Source organism: Alosa sapidissima, chromosome 17 (assembly GCF_018492685.1).
Source record: "Alosa sapidissima isolate fAloSap1 chromosome 17, fAloSap1.pri, whole genome shotgun sequence".
NCBI lineage: Eukaryota > Metazoa > Chordata > Actinopteri > Clupeiformes > Clupeidae > Alosa > Alosa sapidissima.
This window is the reverse complement of record NC_055973.1, coordinates 6,320,616-6,340,174: the sequence shown is the minus strand read 5'-3', so window position 1 is coordinate 6,340,174 and position 19,559 is coordinate 6,320,616. Positions and strand designations below refer to the sequence as shown.

Sequence of the window (19,559 nt, the reverse complement as noted above, 5' to 3'; positions counted from 1 at the left end):
ACTTGCTCAAAATGGATAGTCCATTCCTCAAAAGTAAGTATTTATGTCAATGAAACTGCCAGTGTCATCAAAATGAGAAGTCTTGACACCATCGTTTATGAACAAGATAGTCAAATGGCTTTGTCATGTTTTCATTATGACAGTTTATTCTCTCAGTGTTTTCCAATGCAAAAAAAGGTCAGAACTCGGTGACACTACCTGAAAATTCTCAAGACAGCACTATACAGTACTTGTACAGCCATTTGAAAACTACAGTAAAGTTACAAATTGCTGTAGTTAGGGGAGTAAGTGAGTACAAGACACTGAATATGTACGTTTCACATTTTTACTGTATATGCTCTTTGCAATTCTACAGCATTGTCACAGAATTTGATAACTAGTTCACCAATTTTGTATGTAATGACTCAAGCAATGAAATGAAGACTATTAGTTTTATTGGGAACGACTATTAAGCATCCATTAGTATAGTTAATTTTGACTGACATGACAAAGCAACTGATACATGTTCAAAAGCATTTGCAATTTGTTCAGAGGAAGAAGAAATTGCTACTATGATGTGCACAAATGACTAAATGTTGTGGAGGTTGAACTAATAGTTATACGAATTTTCATTCTGATCTTAGAAAAGCACCAAAGTGACTGAGAAAAACTGTAAATGAAAATGTTGAAGTCCTTTGGCATTTTAATTAAGCACAACAAACAGATGACAAACGCCCACTGTGTCTCAGCAGCAGCAGGTGTTTGAGTGCGAGTTGAGTCAGCAAGGTTGCAGCTGCATACAGCATGAGCAACAGTAATTAATGACCAATTAAGAGACCATAGGGCCTTTGACATTTCTTGAAACAGTGCCATGAGTAGGATTGGCTCCAGGACCCCCCTCTCCCGCTTCCTCTCTTGTACACGAGGGGAACAGTAAGTGATATAAGGCCCATGGGCAGAGCGCTTGTAGTGGCCCTCAGCGAGCAGAAGGCCTGTCAGAAGAGCCTTGCGCCCCCTTCATTGGAGGGCAATTGAGTGAATGGGCCTGTAAAAACCAACAGACTCAGGGAACAATGGAGCCAAAAGGCATTATTTCATGGGTGAGTGGGCCTCTTTAGTCGCAGCAGCTGACCTGCGGAGAGGCCTCGTGTTCGGGGAGGGAGGGCACGCCTGGCCCTGGACCCTGGGCTGAGATGGCAATAGGGCAACCCCTCCCACACACACACACACACGCACACCCCAAAATATGGATGGGGGCAGAGGGTTGTGGTCAAACTCAGCTGCTCATCACCATTGCAACCCCCTTCCCCCCCTTTCCCACAGTCCAAAATATGGACAGAGAGATGGAGGGTTTTTAGGCACCGATCCTCTCTCATCCCCAGCACTGAGCACTGCCGTCACAGACACCTGCTGCAGCTGAGCGCAAGCTGAAGAACTTCTGGAACAGCTCGCTTTTCTGGGGGAAACGCCAAAAGACGACAGGGAGTCAAGAAGCAGGAGGCCCCTCAGAGCACAGAGGCTTAAGATGTGGAAGAGGCAGATTAATACGACAGGGCTTTGCTTTTGACATGAAGATGGGGAGAGTCAATCTCAAGGGGCATATTACAACCCCCACTCATTCCCCCCAAAATTAAAAAGAGGCCGTCATTCATAGGATTAAGGGAAATTGTTTTTTTCTTTGTTACAAAGATGCACATAATAAATTAAGTGTGCCACAAGCATTAAACATGTTGCGAACAGACCCATTTCCAGACCCATTACCCATTTCGCACCATATGGTATAACCTGGAGTTAGTCGAGAAAAACAATAACACCAAGCCACAGCGATTCGATGAGCAGAGAGCACTGTTTATTGTTCTTTATAACACATACTGTGTGTACATGGGTTAAAAACAGAAAATTGGCAGGAATCCTATGGTACTGTAAATTGGCAGGTTATAGTCCTTCAGCTGTGAATATGTGTGCATCAGAAATAAAAATGCAATGCAGGAATAAAGAGTGAGCAATAATGCGGAACATGAATGTATTGCTGTATATCACAACTGCTACATGTACTTACTTCCCTCAAAACCTACCATTAGGGATTTGAGTGTTAGGCATTCTACAACACATAAAATGAACCAAATTTACACAAACACATGCACGCATATTTCTTTTAAAAGAAGGAAGACACTGACCAAAACCAAAAATATACATATTTAGTATTCTGCATCTTCTCCGATATGATGTCAACAATGAGACAGTGAATATCTACGCATGAGGAGGAACAAAAAGATCTAAACTGAGTATTGTGTATGGTGACCTACTAAGTGAAGTACATTAATGTGATCCTTCCTCCTGGTTCTGGTTATTACAATCCCAGAACACAGGGCTGTCATCTACTCAATGAACATGCTGAACAGATTTAGAATCTAAAAACAGATGATTACTTTTTTTTCAACATTAACTCCTTCATTAATTAGGTTTCAGTTCAAATCCAGACCTCTTTTAGGATTTTTTTTTCTTTCACATTTTAAAAAACATAAAAAGAGTTAAAAACATTCATTAAAAAATAGTGACATTTCTGATGGTAGCCTGTTAAAAAAAAAAAAACAAACAAACAAACAAAAAAAAAAAAACACACACCACACGGTGTGTCAATGGCCTGTAATGCATTAACAACCTATTGCCCGTAACACTTCTACACAGATGCTATGTCAAAATGCGCAGTCATTTCCATTCTTTTTGTTGGAAGCAGCACAAAAGCAGTAGGACTGACGGAGACTAGCAGAAATACACGCTTCAATGTATTCAGCAAACAATGACAGAGTCGGGGTCCTGCCACTTTCCATGTCAGTGTCCATCATCGTCAAGCTGTGACACATTCAGCCAACAGCACCATCGATCAAATCACACCAAACAGACAAAAATTAAACAAAACAAACAAATAAAAAAAACTTTTGAATAAAAACAGGAGGAACGGACGGAACACAACAAACTACATATGAACGATGTTTTTTTCTTTAAAAAAAAGTGCAACTTGCCTACTTTAATAGACTGTTGAGTGTTTGTGGACTGGCTTTTAAGGAACAGAAAGTCAGAAAAACCAGAGGAACAGAACCTATCAAGAGGATACTATCTAACCTTTTGTCCAATCAGAAACAGAAAAAGTATGGAATGGATGGCAGTGTTATTATAATTTAGAGAATGTAGTTGAGGATAGCCAATTCTTTTCAAAATTGTGATATAAAGAAAATATAATAAGATATGTTTTTATTTATCTTTAAAATAAATAAATTAGTAAACATTTAATAAATATAACCTACAGCCCTAAGAACAAGAAATCATTCTCATCTACAAAAAAACTTTTTCCAACACATCGCCCTGACTTTGTCTTCGCACTACAAAGAGTACCAAACATGATCTCTAGTTTAATTTTCCTGGAGCAGCATGCTTGTTTAAGCTGTCAGTCTACAAAGGAGTCTGACTGTCAGCAAAGGTAACTAGGATTTTGCAACTGGATAATCCAGGTGCTCCATTAAATTTTTTATACGATGTCTAGATCGTGCACTTTTTGTTCTGAACATAAATAAAAAAAAAAATAGCAGTACAAATAAGGAACAATAAAGTCCAATCTAAAACAAAAAACAAAGAACAAAATAAACAACACAAAAAAAAACAACCAACCAAACAAAAAGGTACCCTTGCTTTTCATGCTGCTTCTGCAGTTTCATGCTATACAATACATTCAGTGCCTCAAAGGGAGACTCCTAAAAACAGGACGCGGTGCAGAAGCAGCATTTTCATAATTGTTTGAACCGATCCAGTCCCATCGCAAGTGCTATCCAGTTACTTCTCTAAACACTGTTTGAGTTCCTCTCTGAAGCAAATCAGTAGTGCAACGCTGACGGTGCTCTCCAAGTCCTAACAATTCACACCCCACAACTCTTTCAAGAAATTGGTAATTTCTAAAGTAAATAAGCAGGATATTTGTGTGTATAATTAAAGCGTTAAAAGTGAACAACACGCGTATTAGCAGTCCATGCCATTGCCGCAAAGAACCTATTGCTATAATCTATGGAACGATTGGATTAATCAAATGTATTTACTAGTTTTGTCTAGAACTACCTGTTTGTACAAAATTGTATTCTGGCTAGCAAAACAGCTTTTTTTTCTCCTTATGAACTTAAAAAACAACACAAAACAAAAAAAGTATAACAAGCCGAGTGTTGTACAAGATGGACAGGCTTGTTAAAGAGAGGTGTGTGTTATACTCAAATTAGTAAGGTGTTCTGCACACGTAAAGAGTGGTGAACATGTGAAGACCTGTTCTTCTTCTCTCCCACCAGATTGTCTGCATGCTGGCACAGCCTTCAAATTGGGAGGAAGAGGAGGAAGACTGCTTGTGCATGAGAGAGTGTAGTGTAGTGTGTGTGTGTGTGTGTGTGTGTGTGTGTGTGTGTGTGTGTGTGTGTGGAGAGGACGGACATCAATCTCAGAGCACTAGGGCCCTGGAGGAGCAGCCGGTGGGGTAGGCACTCAGGTAGCGCCTGGCCTGCTCAGTCATGATCAGCTGGTCCTCCGTCTTCCCATAAACCACTGCTTCCCAGTCGCTGCTAAGCTGTGGGTATCACAAAAGACACAGACTCAAACAGAATGACAAAATAATCCACAACATGATGCAGAGCAGTTCACTCTTCTCTTAGAGAGATCAGGGTCAGTTCCATGCCAAACTCTAAGGCAACCTGCTCTTTCATTTTATATTCAGGAGGTGGTTACCTGTGCTGCAGCCTGGTACGAGGGGCTCTTGGGGGTGGCCTGCTCCTTGCCCAGGGGGCTGATGGGACAGACCGGGACGCACGCCTCATCATCCATAGAGCACGGGGAGCCTACACTCTCCTCCTGACACTTAGCATGCAGCGGCATCAGCAGGGAGCTCGTCAGCAGGCCATCACCCTGAGACACAAGTTTAATAGTTTATCTTTTATTATTCTCCTTTATCATTTTATTTAAGACTGATTTATACAATTCGGTAACGCTTTAGAATAACATGTGCTTATTAGGTTTTAACAGTGCATAATAAGCAGTTAACAATTCATTACTAACAGTTAGTTAACTGTTATCCTTTAATAACATTAACTAACTGTTAACATGCAGCTTGTAAGTGTTAATAAGCAACCTTTTAAGCTACTTACAAGTGTATTTGTTAACAGTTGTAAGTGTTAACAAGCAGCTTGTTAATGCGTGTTAATGGTGTATAAGACAAAGAGGTGGATAACTTATAACTGCTACATTATCCAAGTGAGGAGGACATGGATCTTCTGTTTCAGAAGCTAGCACTTCTAAAGAGGGTAATGCTAACATATCTGTATCATTATGGTAGCACAAGCTGAGATCACTTAAAGTTGTCTGGACAGCTATATGGCTCAAAAGTTTTGCAGTATTGGAGGATAAGATATTTATTAGATTGTTCAAAGCAGTACACTTTTAAAAGTCTAAAGACACCTAATAGTTTGCGATCTACTGAATCTTACAGAATGCAAAGAGCACTGAATGGAGAAGATGGATACTTACAGTATTGACATTGTGGTTGATCTGCTCCTGTGAAAAGAGTTGGACATTGAGGCAATCCTTCCCCCAGGAGTCCAACACCAAAGACTTCCGGACCTTTCTAGCAGGAGCTTCCAGCTGAGGTTTAAAATAGACAAGACACACAATAAAACAACTTCCTGTAAACACGCCTCCTGCCAAACCAATATGGCCTCACTGATGTGGCGTCTGTTGAACGCACCTCGTGTTTCCAGGCGCCGTACTCTTGCTGCATCTCTGATTGAGTGAAGATGTCTGCACCAGTCTCCTCCTTCAACACCTCACGAATGTCCTCTTCCAGGAAAGCCAAGGGCTGGGGCTGAGACCACAAACAAACACACATACATTTCAAACAGGTGACAACAAAAGGTGGTCTTAGACTCCAAGGACGAACATGTGCTAATAAAAACGTATATACAGGCGGCTTCGACTAAACATATGTACATGTAACAGAAGGACAAATCAGTGGACATACCACCATCTTCAGTGGTCCGTGCATCTTCTCCTGGGCAGCCAGGGCATTTTTGAAGGGAGTGGGAGTCTTCGGTGTGTGTCCCATGATAGATTTACGCACTTTAGGGGTTCTGAAACTAATCACAATCACAATGTCAAGTACCGCACCAACACTAACTACTAGCAGTGTAAAACACACACACACACACAAACACACACAAGTGAACAAGCAAACAGCAAACACACACACACACACACACACAAGAAACACACACACACACACACAAGCTTACCCAGCATTCTCCTTCTGGTGTTTCGGGGTAGTTTCTTTCTGTTGGGGCGTGTTCAGGAAGCACTTCTGACCGCATACTGGCGTTGATGTAAGTGCAGGATTGTCCAGGCCTAGGTTCTCTCCCCCAGATATGTTGAAGAACTGAGTGGGAAAGACAAGATACAACTTTAGAAAGGTAGAAAACAAATATATAGTCTAATATAGTCTATGGTGGTAAAAACTGGTAAATACGTTCTGTATAAGTCAGGTTTGGGACTTCAACATATCACATTCACATTTGTTCACATTTGAAGTTGTCATTTCAACAATGTTCATAATAGAAGACACATTTATTAATGCTTTGATATTTCAATATTAGGGGTGTCACGATTCTCCAAATCCTCGATTCGATGTCATTTTCGATTTTAAAGTCACGATTCAATTCGATTTTTGATCTTTTTTTTTATATTACTATTAATGCATTCCTTATATGTTATTTACTCTTTTTGGCCTTTTCCTATTCTGTTTCGGGGGCTTTTATTTTGAAACCGCTTTTTTTATTTTGAAACCGTTCCAACCGCAAGGTTGTAATGTAAACAGAACTAACATTAGGCTAAAACAGAGACGTGAACATAGTGAAATGAAACAACACAGAATGATAATTTGATTGTTTCAGCACACTCCGAAGAGACCCAAGGTTAGAGTTCATGGAATATGTACTTATCAATGTGCTTTTTAAGCCTTAAAGTAACTTTGGACTGTAACTAGATCACCTTTTCACAAGTTGAGTAGGCTAAGTTAGTTTTAATTGACGTGAATGAATGAATACTTCCAAACCGGTGATTTCAAAGTAGCAAGAGGGGCCTTGATTTCGGTAGGTTGATGTGTATATTTGAACTGGCTGCAGCCTAAAATTAGAGGAGTGTTGACGCTGCAGTTCAGGACGTGCGTGTGTGTTTGTGCCTCTTGGCATACATGCTGGACGTGACATTGGGGGTGTGGCTGCATCATCGATTCTACTTTTAAGTTCGAAGTTCGAGATTGAGATGTAATTTCGATTCGAATTTTGACACCCTTATTCAATATATGTTTACAATCAACATTTTGGGATTTCCACACATGTAGAACAGACTTTGAAGACTTTGTAATTTCAACATAGCATATGTTTATAAATTAGGTTTTGTGGTTCTAATAAATCTACAACTAAGGCCTTCTGGTTTCAATACATGCACATAGATTATGCTTTGTGGTGTCCACATGATTGTAAGTGAGGCTCACCTGTGATGGTGAAAAGGGCAGGGCCTTCACAGGGGTACCTCTGGGTGAGTTGGCACCATGGTTGGGCAGGTTCCCACAGACGTGCTGCCCGGTAGGGGACTGGTCGCCCCTACCCTTCCTCCTCTTCCTCACGCAAGCCGTCGGGGTGCCAAACCGGCCGCGGTTTGGGGAGCCCTGGGGGACCTGTTTGCCCTGGCTGGGGCAGTGCTTGCCCATGTCGGACACAGACAGGGTGTCCAGGTGGTATCCCATGCCCTCGAGACCTCTGCCAGGGGGGTGGTATGGCCGGTGGGGGTGTTTGGGAGGTGATGCCCCATGATCGGAGAGGTCAAAGCTAGCCACCTCACTCCAGGCTCCTGGGTCCTGCAATGCAAGACACATCTAAAAGACTATTAATATGCTCAACCAACTCAAGAGCAGCTAACTACTAATATTAAATATGCTCAACTAGTATATCATGATTACAATGTGCACCATGTACTTGTGGTGTGTCTCCAAAAACAAAAAAGTGACTACAGAATCCTAGACTACATTGGGAGTATCTAGGTAGCTGTAAATATTCACATATGACCCATCAAAGCAATGCATATGTTTGGGAAACAGTTTACACTTCCTCTGAGCATCCCAGTCATAGTATAAGCATGCACCACAAAGCAATCCTCGTACCGAGTCGATAAGCTCCATAGTCTCGGCAAACTCCGGAATGGTGTGCAGGGTGGACAGGACTGCGCTAGCCTCCACTGCCAGGAATTTACTTGGGGAACCATAGTGTGACATTCCAGATCCTCTCCCTTCACTTGACCGGCACATCTCCATGCTTCCTTCTTCCAGGCTTCCCGTTGTCGTCATGGTATCGTCCGTCAGGCTGTCCGACCAGCTGGAATACTGCTCTGGATTCTGTCCGTAACACAAGGAATAAGGCATGAGCTCTGGAACTTTGGGGAAGTACATAAAGGGGCCCGGATGATTCTGATCCCACGAGAGCGTGGCAGAATCAGAGTGTGTGGAAGGAACCAGGGACACACAAGCCAGGAAGCCACCAGGTGTGCGTTTTCCACCACACTCATGGAGCTTGGTAACTGAGAATGTTTAGGTAATAAATTACTTGAATTAGTTACTAGGTACTAGGTTTGGCATTGACTAACTGGTAACTGTTTAAATTCCTTCAGACTCTTCCAGAGTCAAGGTGTGTTTAAATTTAATTCAATCCAACTTTCATTTCTGATGACTGTAAAAGTCAACACTGATGATGAAAAGTAATATGACTGGTAGAGCAAAGTGGCAAAATACTTGGGATAGCTAGATATACCACAATCCATATCCCCCATTCCACAGTCTCACACATACAATTCCATAAGAGTGATCTCTAAGCCTTTCAAGCATAGAGATCTGTTTGAACACAAGACGATATGGAATAGTATAAAAACAAAAAAACAAATACAACCAAACTAGATCAAAAACTACTCAAAGGAAAAAAAAGTCTTGTTCCAAACCGGTACTGCGCGATCACGCTCATGCCGTGCACTATACTGCTAGGGTGGGGAGGTGGGATAGCCAGTTAATGCAGGGGTCTTTGGTCCAGCTCCTGATGGACTCATCTCCATGTTTTCCATCTAATCCTACTTCATCACACCTCATGGGTCTCATCAATGCTTCTTTTGATTAGTCCATAAAGGTATTATAATAATCTGCATTTACTCTACTATTAAAGACTATTGGTACATATTGGACTGTGCATAAAGCTTTATTTTGCATTTTTTTTCCTCAAACATTTTGTAATCCTCTATGGACAACTGTAAACATAAGGTTAAATAGGTGTGTCTGGAGCAGGGATAGATTTGAAAACCAGCACTGAGAACGGTCTCACTATGAGCAGGGCCAACAGGCTCCTGTGTTAGCCGGGTAGCAGCCAGGTTAAAGATGGCTGGGGGTAGGGGGGAGCGGAGAGCGAGGGGGCAAATGATAGCTACAGGCCACGTAGCCAAGCATAGCTATCGAGGAAGGGGAGGCGGGAAGGGTGTGAGGCGAGTAGGTGAGTGAGATGGGTATGGGTGGAAGCGGGTCAGGGGTCCAGGGGGGTATTCCAAGTACATCTTTTAGAGACAAACCTGGGTACGCTAACACGGTAGACGCTAAACCTCCAAACAGAAGAGCCCTATGGCCTATCATTTTCCTAGTAAAACAAAGGGCTCTTGTTTTAGGAGGTTTACACCATACTCCAAGTTACCAAACCCAGATTTGTCACTAAACCACGCAGTTGGAGTAACCCTCATAAGGGGGAGGGGTTGAGGCGGAGATGAGGGAGGGGTGTGGGGGTTCTACAGCGATCTACGCCACGCGCACACACAGTGGTCTTACACGAGAGCCGGACTGTCTTCTGACTTCGTTCTCTGCTGACATAAGCAGCAGCTCTAGCTCCTTTATTCTCTGCTCTTTGTGAGGGTCGTCGGGGCACGGCTGTGGGGCGGACGGGAGGAACGCACAAAAGAGAGAGAGAGAGAGAGAGAGAGAGAGAAAGAGAGAGAGAAGAGAAGGGAACGAGAAAGGGATGAAAGACACAAAAGGTTTACAGACAAGTTTCATGTCATCTTACAGGCTTAGGCTGGAGGTTCATCGAGTACCATTCCTCTTTGATTATCATTATCATATTAGATCATATCATATTATCATTATAATAATTATTATTGTGTTAAGGCACTTGCAGAGCTGAAATTGGTTCGAAGAGAGCTCCTCTGATACTAGTCTCTAAAGTTACTCGATGAAACTCTGAACACCACCAAAAATCCAAACACCACAGCACACACACATGCAGAAAACACATGTTAACACAAAATAGAAAGAAAACATGAAACCACAAAGAGACATGTTCACATTGTTATTTATTTGTTACGAAGACAAAGACAAAAGGGTTAGCTTTACCAGACATACATTTGGTAGAGGGACTTAGCACTTACCGACATGAAACTGGAGCCTTCTGCGATGCTGTCCATGCACTGACTGCCCAGTGAATCATAGGAGTATCCTCCAAGCTTTCAAGGGGTGAAAGCAAACATAGGCAAATGAGCAACTTAAATGATGTTATGTGTCTTTCATATACTATAACTGCAGTAACATGTATTTATATTTAACTGTTGCTTTATCCAATGTGACAAAGTATAATTACAAATTTGATTAGTATATTGAGTTATACCCACTGGGAACAGAGCCAAAGCTCTTATCACAATCATAATTGTATCATAATTACAGTTAAGCCAAGACAGGATATCATCTGTGTTGTTACTGTGTTTAAACTGTGTCCACTGTATAAAGCTAAACATACTCATAGCTAGACATTAAATACAGTGATTCTTTAAACATTTCTGTTCGCAACTCCTTCTTGACATTCTGTACATGCTTCTGTCAGGGGTTCCCACCCATATTCACTGACAAAATATCAAAACCTTTCCATGACTTTTCAAAGACCTTGAATGACATTGCCATGACTTTTTGCAGCCTATAAGTACAAAATTGCTTGGCCACAGGTTGGGGCTAATTATGGCATCTGACTGAAACAACGACACTGGGAAAAAAATGAGCTTTCTTGGTTCTCCCCGACTATTCCATTTCTATGAGAAAGCGACTGTCTGTGGCATGTACGGCATCTCCTACCTACGTCCCTGGTATGACTAAAAGAAATGTCATGACTTTTCCAAAACTTTCAATGAATTTACTGAAATCCATGATTTCTCCAGGCCTGGAAGATGGGGGGGATGAGCTCACCTGTGCTGGGCCCATGGGGGTCTGACCATGCAGGCGCTCCCCTGAGGAGCCACAGGTCTTGTGCCGCCTCTTCTGTGATTGGTCGGAGCCACCGTACATCCTGTCCTGCAGGTAGCCCTCGTGCTCCACCTTCCGCTTCATGGTGGAGTTCCAGTGGTTCTTGATGGAGTTGTCCGTCCTGCAGGACCGGGTGTGGACAACAAGAGAGGTCAGTTACGGGTGTTGTGATTGGGTGTGGACAACAAGAGAGGTCAGTTACGGGTGTTGTGATTGGGTGTGGACAACAAGAGAGGTCAGTTACTGGTGTTGTGATTGGAAACTAGAAGGGCCACATTGCCATCTCCAGTTACGGGTGTCATGTACTCACTCTCACCAGAGGGAAGGGAGGTTCATATGAACTGTTTCAGTCACACAACTATACCTAGCCCCTTCTGTGCACCTCATACTGCCATTTGTAATATACAGTATACAGTACACATACACATATGTTTTACATTTTTTAAATGGATTAAATTGATTTGGTATTGGTAAATTATATCAAATTGCACAAGCTCGCACAAACCTTCCAGGAAGCAGTTTGGAGATTTCTGCCCAGCGGTTGCCAAGGCGTTTGTGTGCCTCGTAGATGATGCGGTCCTCCTCTTGTGTCCAGGAGGACTTCTTGACCTCAGGGTTGAGGTGGTTGTGCCAGCGCTCTCGGCACTGCTTACCAATGCGGCCCTGCAGGTGCTTGGCGATGACCGACCAGCGTTTGGGACCATATTTGTGGACCAACTCAATCACCTGCAGAACCCATGAGATAAACAATTCATGATTTGTTCAAAACAAACAAACAAACAAATAAACAAACAAAAGACAAGGTCAGCTCTGTACAAGACTCGCCTGTTATAGGAGCAAGGGGTGGTACCTTCTGATAACATAAAAAGGACTGGTGGGGTGGGGTGGGGGAGGGGCACCAGTAGTTCTCCTTCGCTCATAAGATAGTTATGTGGCTGACATTATCTGTGACCTGTCCCATAGGAGTGATGCAATGCATGCATGCTTTCACTTCACATCAGTTACACGGTACAAGATGAAACTACATTATTATTATTATTATTATTACTACAGCACCACTGCTCATATCCCTTCATTTGAGTAGCTATTGGCTAATGAAAGATAAGTAGCCTTTTGAGATAACCTGCACAGCTGGGGCAATTGTTTATCTTTCCTCTGGTTTGGAAACAATAACGTCTCTGTTACAGGACCACAGGACATAAAGCAGTGAGACACAAGGGCTCGTGTGTTATGGTGGAAAAACACCGTATCACTACAGGCACCAGGGGCGTTGTTGTTGGACCGAGCGGCAGCCATTCTTAGGATTCCTCTGCTGAAGCGTCACATATTACCATGTAGGGAATGCATTATTCACCATTCAACTATGAGGGGCCGCACAGGCTTAGCCGCTGGCCGATTACATCGTCCGGATTTGAGCCACCCACATAGACAAGCCGTGGCAGAAAAGCCCGTCCCCAGCTATGAAAGAGCGGCCAGGACAAGTGAAAGGGACTGGGATCTGTGTTCAGGCTCTATGGAAGTTGGCCCCAACAGTCCTAGCACTGAATCCCACTGTGTGTGTGTGTGTGTGTGTGTGTACCCCCTCCGTTTCATAATTTGTCAACTCCAATTGGAAAAGAGAGTCAGATTATCTCAGGAGATAACTCTGTTCCCTCTCTTTCTCGTCCTTCTCCCCTCCCTCCCTCCCTCTCTCTTTATCCCTCCATTATGCTCAGGTTGGGAACACCCTGCTCCGTCTCCTCTTACTCTTTGATCCTCCTCCTTTGTCCAGGGTCCTTTCACCAGCTCGGGGTTGAGTACCTTCTGCCAGCGGTGCTGACACTGCCCATCTGTCCTGTTCTGTTATGGGGCGACAAAGAGCTACCTTAGCACCTGGGCACGCTCATCATGTGCAATAATACACACATCTCTAACGCTCTAAGTCTCTCTCTCTCTCTCTCTCTCTCTCTCTCTCAGAAACACAGATATTTACTTACTCTGTTTCACAGACACACAATCTCTCTCTCTCTCTCTCTCTCTCTCTGTGATTCACTCTCTCTCAGTTTCTCTCTCTCTCTCTGAGTACACAGCCGCGCTCAGTTCATTCATAATTAAACAGCAAACACATACGCGGGTAAAACTCAAATTCCCCACTGGGCGGGAACTCATCTGACTTTCAAATTGCAGCTGGAGCTGCTCCCCACATGAACAATGGCACTGAATTTGGACACTTCAGATTTAACAAAAAACATGACTTGAAAAGTTAAAAGTAAAGGGGGGGGGGGGGGAACAGGTGACATAGTTGAATGGCCTTTATAAATATTTTGTAATTCCGCTCTATAGAAATAGAAATTTTAACAATGTTCGAGAGAGTACATTTTTTTTCTTATCAACTTACTGGAAAGTAATTAGCGATTAACCTCCAGGCGTCAGTCCCATGCTGCTCAACCAGCTTCTTAAGCCTCTCGTCCTATGAACGAGCAGAGGGGAGAGGGGTCAGGTAGTGTCCCCTTTCATTGGCGCACCTCCTTCATTAGTGGCCTCTTAGCATGATTCACACACGATATCCCCTTAACACACACACAGTCCCCTTGAAACACACACACTATACACACACAATACACACACACACACTGTACACACACACACACACACTTCCCCCTTCACTCCACAGGGTCAATGTGGAAAACTTTTAACCAGGATTGAATATACAGCCAGGCTTTGATTTAAATGATTTAAAAGTTTAAAAACCTCTCAAAGGATGCTGGTTTTTACTGTGGGAGAGGGGAACTGTTACCTCGTCTCGTGACCATTTGATTTTGCCTGCGGTCTTCTTGGAGTTCTTAGAGTCCCTGCAGTCAGGGTCTGTGGAGTGGCGTTCATCATCCTCATCCTCACTGAGGAGGAAGAGAGAGAGAATGAGAGGAAAAGGGAAAGCATGATCGAAGGAGATAAGGAGGGAGGGAAAGAGACGGACTGTGTGTGTGTGTGTGTGTGTGTGTGTGTGTGTGTGTTTGTGTGTGCAAGTATAAATCCGGAATGAGCTGATCCCCACTGTAAAACTAGGAGCAATGCTAAAAGAAACATACAGTCAATACTTTCATCTTTCTTTCCCAAGGGTATCAATTAAAATGTTTACATTAAAACTAGGGATGTAACGATTACCGGTATAATGGTAAACCGTGATAAAAATGTTGACGATAATAATTACCGTTTTCATTTCAAACATCATGATTATCACTGTTGATTACCGCGGTGTGGAAACCGTGTGTTTAATCCTTCCCAGCTTCATCCGAGTCTGCTTTTGACATACAATAGGCCTGGTACAATGGAACAAAACTGGTACCCTACTGATTCTGTTGTCTAATTGATGGTTTTAACTACGATTCGGATTAGGCTACACCTGATTTTAAAAGGCGGAACTTTTTCACCGTAAAATGCGCACTGTATCATGTAGCCACTCTGCGTCTTTTTATGTTCGCGTCCACATTAAATCCATTCCACTCACGTTATCAGGAAAATACAGTAGCCTAAAGTTTTATTTTGAACGCTTACTTTGGTCTTACTCATTGCATCCAAATAACAGAAATAGCAAACTCTAAGTTATGGTAGGGTAAGTTAAGCTATAAGCACATAGCCAATTAAACATGAAGAAAAAAGTGAACGGGACACTTTTTGAAACTATTTCAGCTTGTGTAGGCCTATCAGTGCTTTCTGAACATATTGAACACACTTTTAGAAATACCGTGATAATACCGAAAACCGTGATCATTTTGGTCACTATAACCGTGAGGTTAAATTTTCATACCGTTACATCCCTAATTAAAACATGTCAGCAGAATATTTCTGCCAATTAAAACAAATCACACAACCACATACATACTGCAATACTCTACTCAGGAAAATTCACTAGCTTTCCTCCACTGTTGTGATTATATCACATTCAAACTACTCTGCTAAACTGAGATTAAAATCAGTTTTAAAAAAAATCCATTCAACAGGAAATGACAACAGTCATTGCCACACTAAAACAGGACATTCCTAACTGTAATTACAAATGCTCCACGTGAATTCTACATCAGTGATGTATAAAAAAAAATAAAATAAAAAAAAGCACACTTCAAATGTTCCCTCTCTCTGTATTAATCCAAAGACGGTTTGGATGTGCACAACTCTGTAGCCTAAATCTATTAGAAGGCCTTGTTGCCTGGCAACATTTCCTTACACAGTGTAGAAGAACATGTCCAGAACACAGAGACAGCTAGGAGAATTAAGTTGCCCAGGGAAACCGCTGTGCAAACTTGCATGTACTGCAAGTACTGGTGAAATTAAAGAGCTTCTTTGAGGCTTAAAACTTGCTGTTTATTTTAAATCTGACTGCAGCAAGTCAAAAGACTGATAAAATCAAAACATTTTAGTACATATAGGCCTAAAACTACAAGTTCCTGAATATCATGTAAAACTTTAGTTTAGCTTAATGACACCAGAGTAAGACGTTTGTCTTAACTGGGACATAGGTAAGGAAAACTCTGGAAATACCACTGTTGTACTGTGCAGCCAACATATCTCTCTTCAGAGTACCTCAGAGTGCCCTGGTTCAGACAGCACTCTGCAGGCTCACCCTTGCACAGTGCAGACACCAACTTAGGTGTACCAACAGGCAAAGGTCCAAGTCTTTCACTGAAACGGGACAAATATGGAAGTCAATCGCTTGCTGTTTGGCCAGTGAAACATGCTGTTGCAGCGGCATGTTTTTGAGGGAAACAGGGCCTCCCGCTGGCTCTTGGTCATTCTGGCCTCTGATGAAAGAAGGCTCTTGAGCACTGAAACATGCCAATTGAGTTTTAGCATAAATTGCCCTCTCCAGGAAAGAGTGAGGTGAGGGGGACAGAGAGGGGGTGGAGGGCGGGGGGTGAAGGAAGGAGCTGTAGGTGGGAGTTTGACATCAACAGGCTCTTTCTATTCCTGAGGTGTGGAGAGCGCATCAGTCTCCGAGAGGGCAGGCCAAGCCTCCACAGCCAATGATGAGGCCTGAGGGGTTGGTCCACATCCGATAAACTTTCAAATCCATCCACTCAGAATGAGATTCACTTTTTTTGAATAAAGGGTAAAATGTAATGGTGCATTAACTTATCCTCACCAATCATTCACGTAACAGACACTTCACTAAAGGAATTACGAAATGTGAAAGCATTATAACATCAAGCTGTAGTGGCCTAAGCTGGCTTCACAACACCACACAATTCAAACTTGAACTTCAATCAATAGGCAAGCTAACAACCACCCTACCCCCTCTCTCCCACTCCCCAGATGGGGCTCACAGAGGGGGGAGAAGAGACACATGCACCACTGAGCTGTTCATTCACCCATAAATTACGTCATGGTCATATTTGTGGGTTTAATGTCAATGACGCAGTCCTGGTCAGATTCTTCAAACTTAAAAAACTTATTGAAAATGGTATTACTGAAAATATTATTTGGTAATTTGGACATTTATGCAATTTGGATAAATACAAGTGTCCATCGTTAAATGCATGAAATTCATGCTCCAAAACTTAATTGTGATTCCCCAGAACTGCATATATTGCCTTAGACCTCTTAATACTAACAACCTTTCAGAATTGCTTGAGGTTTGATGGCTGAGGTGAAACTTTCAGGGGCGCTAGTAAAGGCGCAATCAGTCTGGAGTTACGTAATGACAGCCTTGCCTTCCCTTCCATGGCAGTGAGCTCAAACAAGCGTGAACAAGGGTTGGTTAACTTCATAAACAGAGAATGTAACATTTGCTGCCAACAAATTAGGAATGCAAAATGTTACGCCACCAGAACCTATGTAGAACTAACAGCACACAGAGCGAAATAGAATCTTGGCGAATGTCCTCACTAAGCGATTGGTAGCCACGACAACTGCAGGTTGTCATGGTATGGGAATTTAGCCAGCTATCGCTAGCTAGCTAATGTGGGAAACGTTCTGAGCCTACATAGCCACATTGTGGAAAACTGAATAAAAAACATTCGCATTGAAAATGGGGTCTATAATTGTAACACTATTGTAAAACGACAGCCGGGCCTCAGCGACGTAGCTTTAATGAGACAACCAATTTAGTTAGCTGGCTAGTTAATCTCCACTCGGTAGAACCTAAAACAGCCAAAGTTAGCTAGCCAACTTTGTGGACGTATTATGTTCCATGCTACTTTGCTAAGCTACCAAACCTGGCAGCGTGTCAGAATTTTAATAACGTTACAGTATACATCTGATATCACAGCCATTATCAAACATGTTATATTGCGCACTCCCTTTAGAAATGCTATATTTTCTTACTTCTACCACCCAAGAAAGACTCAATGTGGTTAGACTGGAAGTATTTCAAACTGGTAACATTAATGTCTGGTTCTGGTAGGACTTATTGCTAACAAGATAGCCTTCCCTGTGAGCAGGTGTTACTGAAATGTCAAAGATCACCTTGACATTTAGCTAGCTTGCTACTACATGCATGTAGGATAACACAAAACAAGTTAAATAAATTGTTTCAACTTGAAAGACCGAAAGCTCTCATACTACCCAACTTAAATTGCATGACGTTAATTATTCCATAAATAATGTTATTGATGAATGCATAAGTTCATTTAAGCTTTCACTGAAGCTGGGGGAAAAACTCACCTGCGCGATTTCATATTGTTGGCCATGTATAATGACAGTGAGATTATTGATATTCAAGCTTTTCTTCTCAATGTGAATATTAGCGAACTTAATCCACAAGATCACCGAATAAACTCCCCTGTACTTCAGCCTTATTCGAAATCAGAAGGCCCTTGAATCCAATTAGATATTTATCCATAGAAATCGTTGTAACCCATGTCTTCTCTGTCATTTAAGACCAAATTCGATCCCAGAACAAGTCAAATCAGTTTCACTTCGAATAATGGTTTAGTATGCCCGCAACCTAATGTTAGTTTGCATTAACTTACTCAACTAGTCACATCGCTTGAGAACAGGCTAAATGAAGTGTTTGGACCCAAGATGTGTAACGTTAACGTCAGGCGATCACTGTTGCTATCGATATAAAACAGAATATATTTTTAACAATTTACATCCTAGTCATTCAGCCACACGACGGACTAATGTAAATAGGCAGAGCATGTTCCTTCTTCTATTGAAACCCGCCGAGTTCACATCATCTACCCTCCCACTACTGTCAGTACTTCTACTTGTTATTTTCCTCGACTGAAATTTTTTTTGTCCATCCCGCCGAATCTCGCGCCCAGCCTCTTTTTAGAGATGTGTTTGAATCTGCGCACGCGGCCTCGCAGCTGATTGGTCAAAGACGAGGAGAGTTCCTAGGGGGACCGTGCGACTGTCAAGCACTGCCAAGCCCTCTGCCGTGCCCCTGGTTCTAAAGCGCTTCGCGTTTTATACTGCGGAAGATCTTGGCAGCACCACAATAGCGATATTGCACATGCCAGTTTTACCGGCAAATAATCCAAAACAAACCAAGTTAGCCTCGATGTCACAGATCATAGAGAAGTGCTACGACAAAAGTGTGATGAAGTAAAACGTGGGATCTGAATTTGTTTTGAGATACTCTAGTACCCCCTAGTGGGTGTTTTAAGAGAAACAATTCTGCATTGTTGTGGGTAGGCCTTTCTTGCCACGTGAAATTATGGTAGGCTCTTCTTTTTTCAACTATGCCCATTATAAAACGTTACATGCGTCGAATTCAAATACTATAACTATAATATTTTCATTACAGACTATTTTTCTATGTTATATGTTAATGTCATGTTTCATTTATTTTTCTGACATGACCTAAAATTCAGAAACATGTGTTCTACAAATACACTGCATGAGCTGTGGCCACGGAAAGGCTCCAGAAATTGGCTTTAGAGATGAATGATGCTTATAGGAAACGTCTGAGAGATGAGTCAATCTTTCCTGCAGAGCAGAGCCCTTCACTTCCTCAGTGGACATGTTCCTGTTGCACTCTCCTGCCCTCAAGCTGACTCAGAGTCTGAAGTAAGAACTTTAGAAGGGTAGGCTACGATCTTTCTTGTTTTAGGACTAATACAGCTCATTGTAATCGTTTACTATACAATAAGCTGAATCAACATAACCATAACAACATCAACATCGTATATCAAATAAAAGCTACAGTGCAGGAATAACTAACAGCGCAAGAGGACAGGCTACAGGTAGCCTACCTTAAATATCGTTATTC

At 42.3% G+C, this 19,559-nt stretch overlaps 1 protein-coding gene across 3 annotated transcripts in view; it reads right to left on the bottom strand.

The window, feature by feature from the left end:
- Positions 1-18,824, bottom strand: part of mybl1 (v-myb avian myeloblastosis viral oncogene homolog-like 1) — a 20,196-nt gene extending 1,372 nt beyond the window's left edge. Inside the window, exons 1-15 of one of the 3 annotated variants that reach the window (XR_006024430.1) lie at positions 18,005-18,824; positions 14,142-14,241; positions 13,743-13,814; positions 13,112-13,204; positions 11,871-12,091; positions 11,309-11,486; positions 10,504-10,578; positions 8,216-8,446; positions 7,550-7,930; positions 6,294-6,433; positions 6,023-6,137; positions 5,750-5,866; positions 5,533-5,646; positions 4,738-4,914; positions 4,387-4,579 (exon numbers count right to left, since the gene is read on the bottom strand). Coding sequence is in view for 2 of the 3 variants with exons in the window: in XM_042066983.1 (XP_041922917.1) it covers positions 4,454-4,579; positions 4,738-4,914; positions 5,533-5,646; positions 5,750-5,866; positions 6,023-6,137; positions 6,294-6,433; positions 7,550-7,930; positions 8,216-8,446; positions 10,504-10,578; positions 11,309-11,486; positions 11,871-12,091; positions 13,112-13,204; positions 13,743-13,814; positions 14,142-14,241; positions 18,005-18,030 (2,166 nt within the window). In the remaining variant the exon portion in view is untranslated. Of the gene's footprint in view, positions 1-1,806; positions 4,580-4,737; positions 4,915-5,532; positions 5,647-5,749; positions 5,867-6,022; positions 6,138-6,293; positions 6,434-7,549; positions 7,931-8,215; positions 8,447-10,503; positions 10,579-11,308; positions 11,487-11,870; positions 12,092-13,111; positions 13,205-13,742; positions 13,815-14,141; positions 14,242-18,004 lie in introns of those variants that run through there. The other 2 variants (XM_042066983.1, XM_042066984.1) reach the window with 2 other exon arrangements.
- Positions 18,825-19,559: the final 735 nt, after the last annotated feature.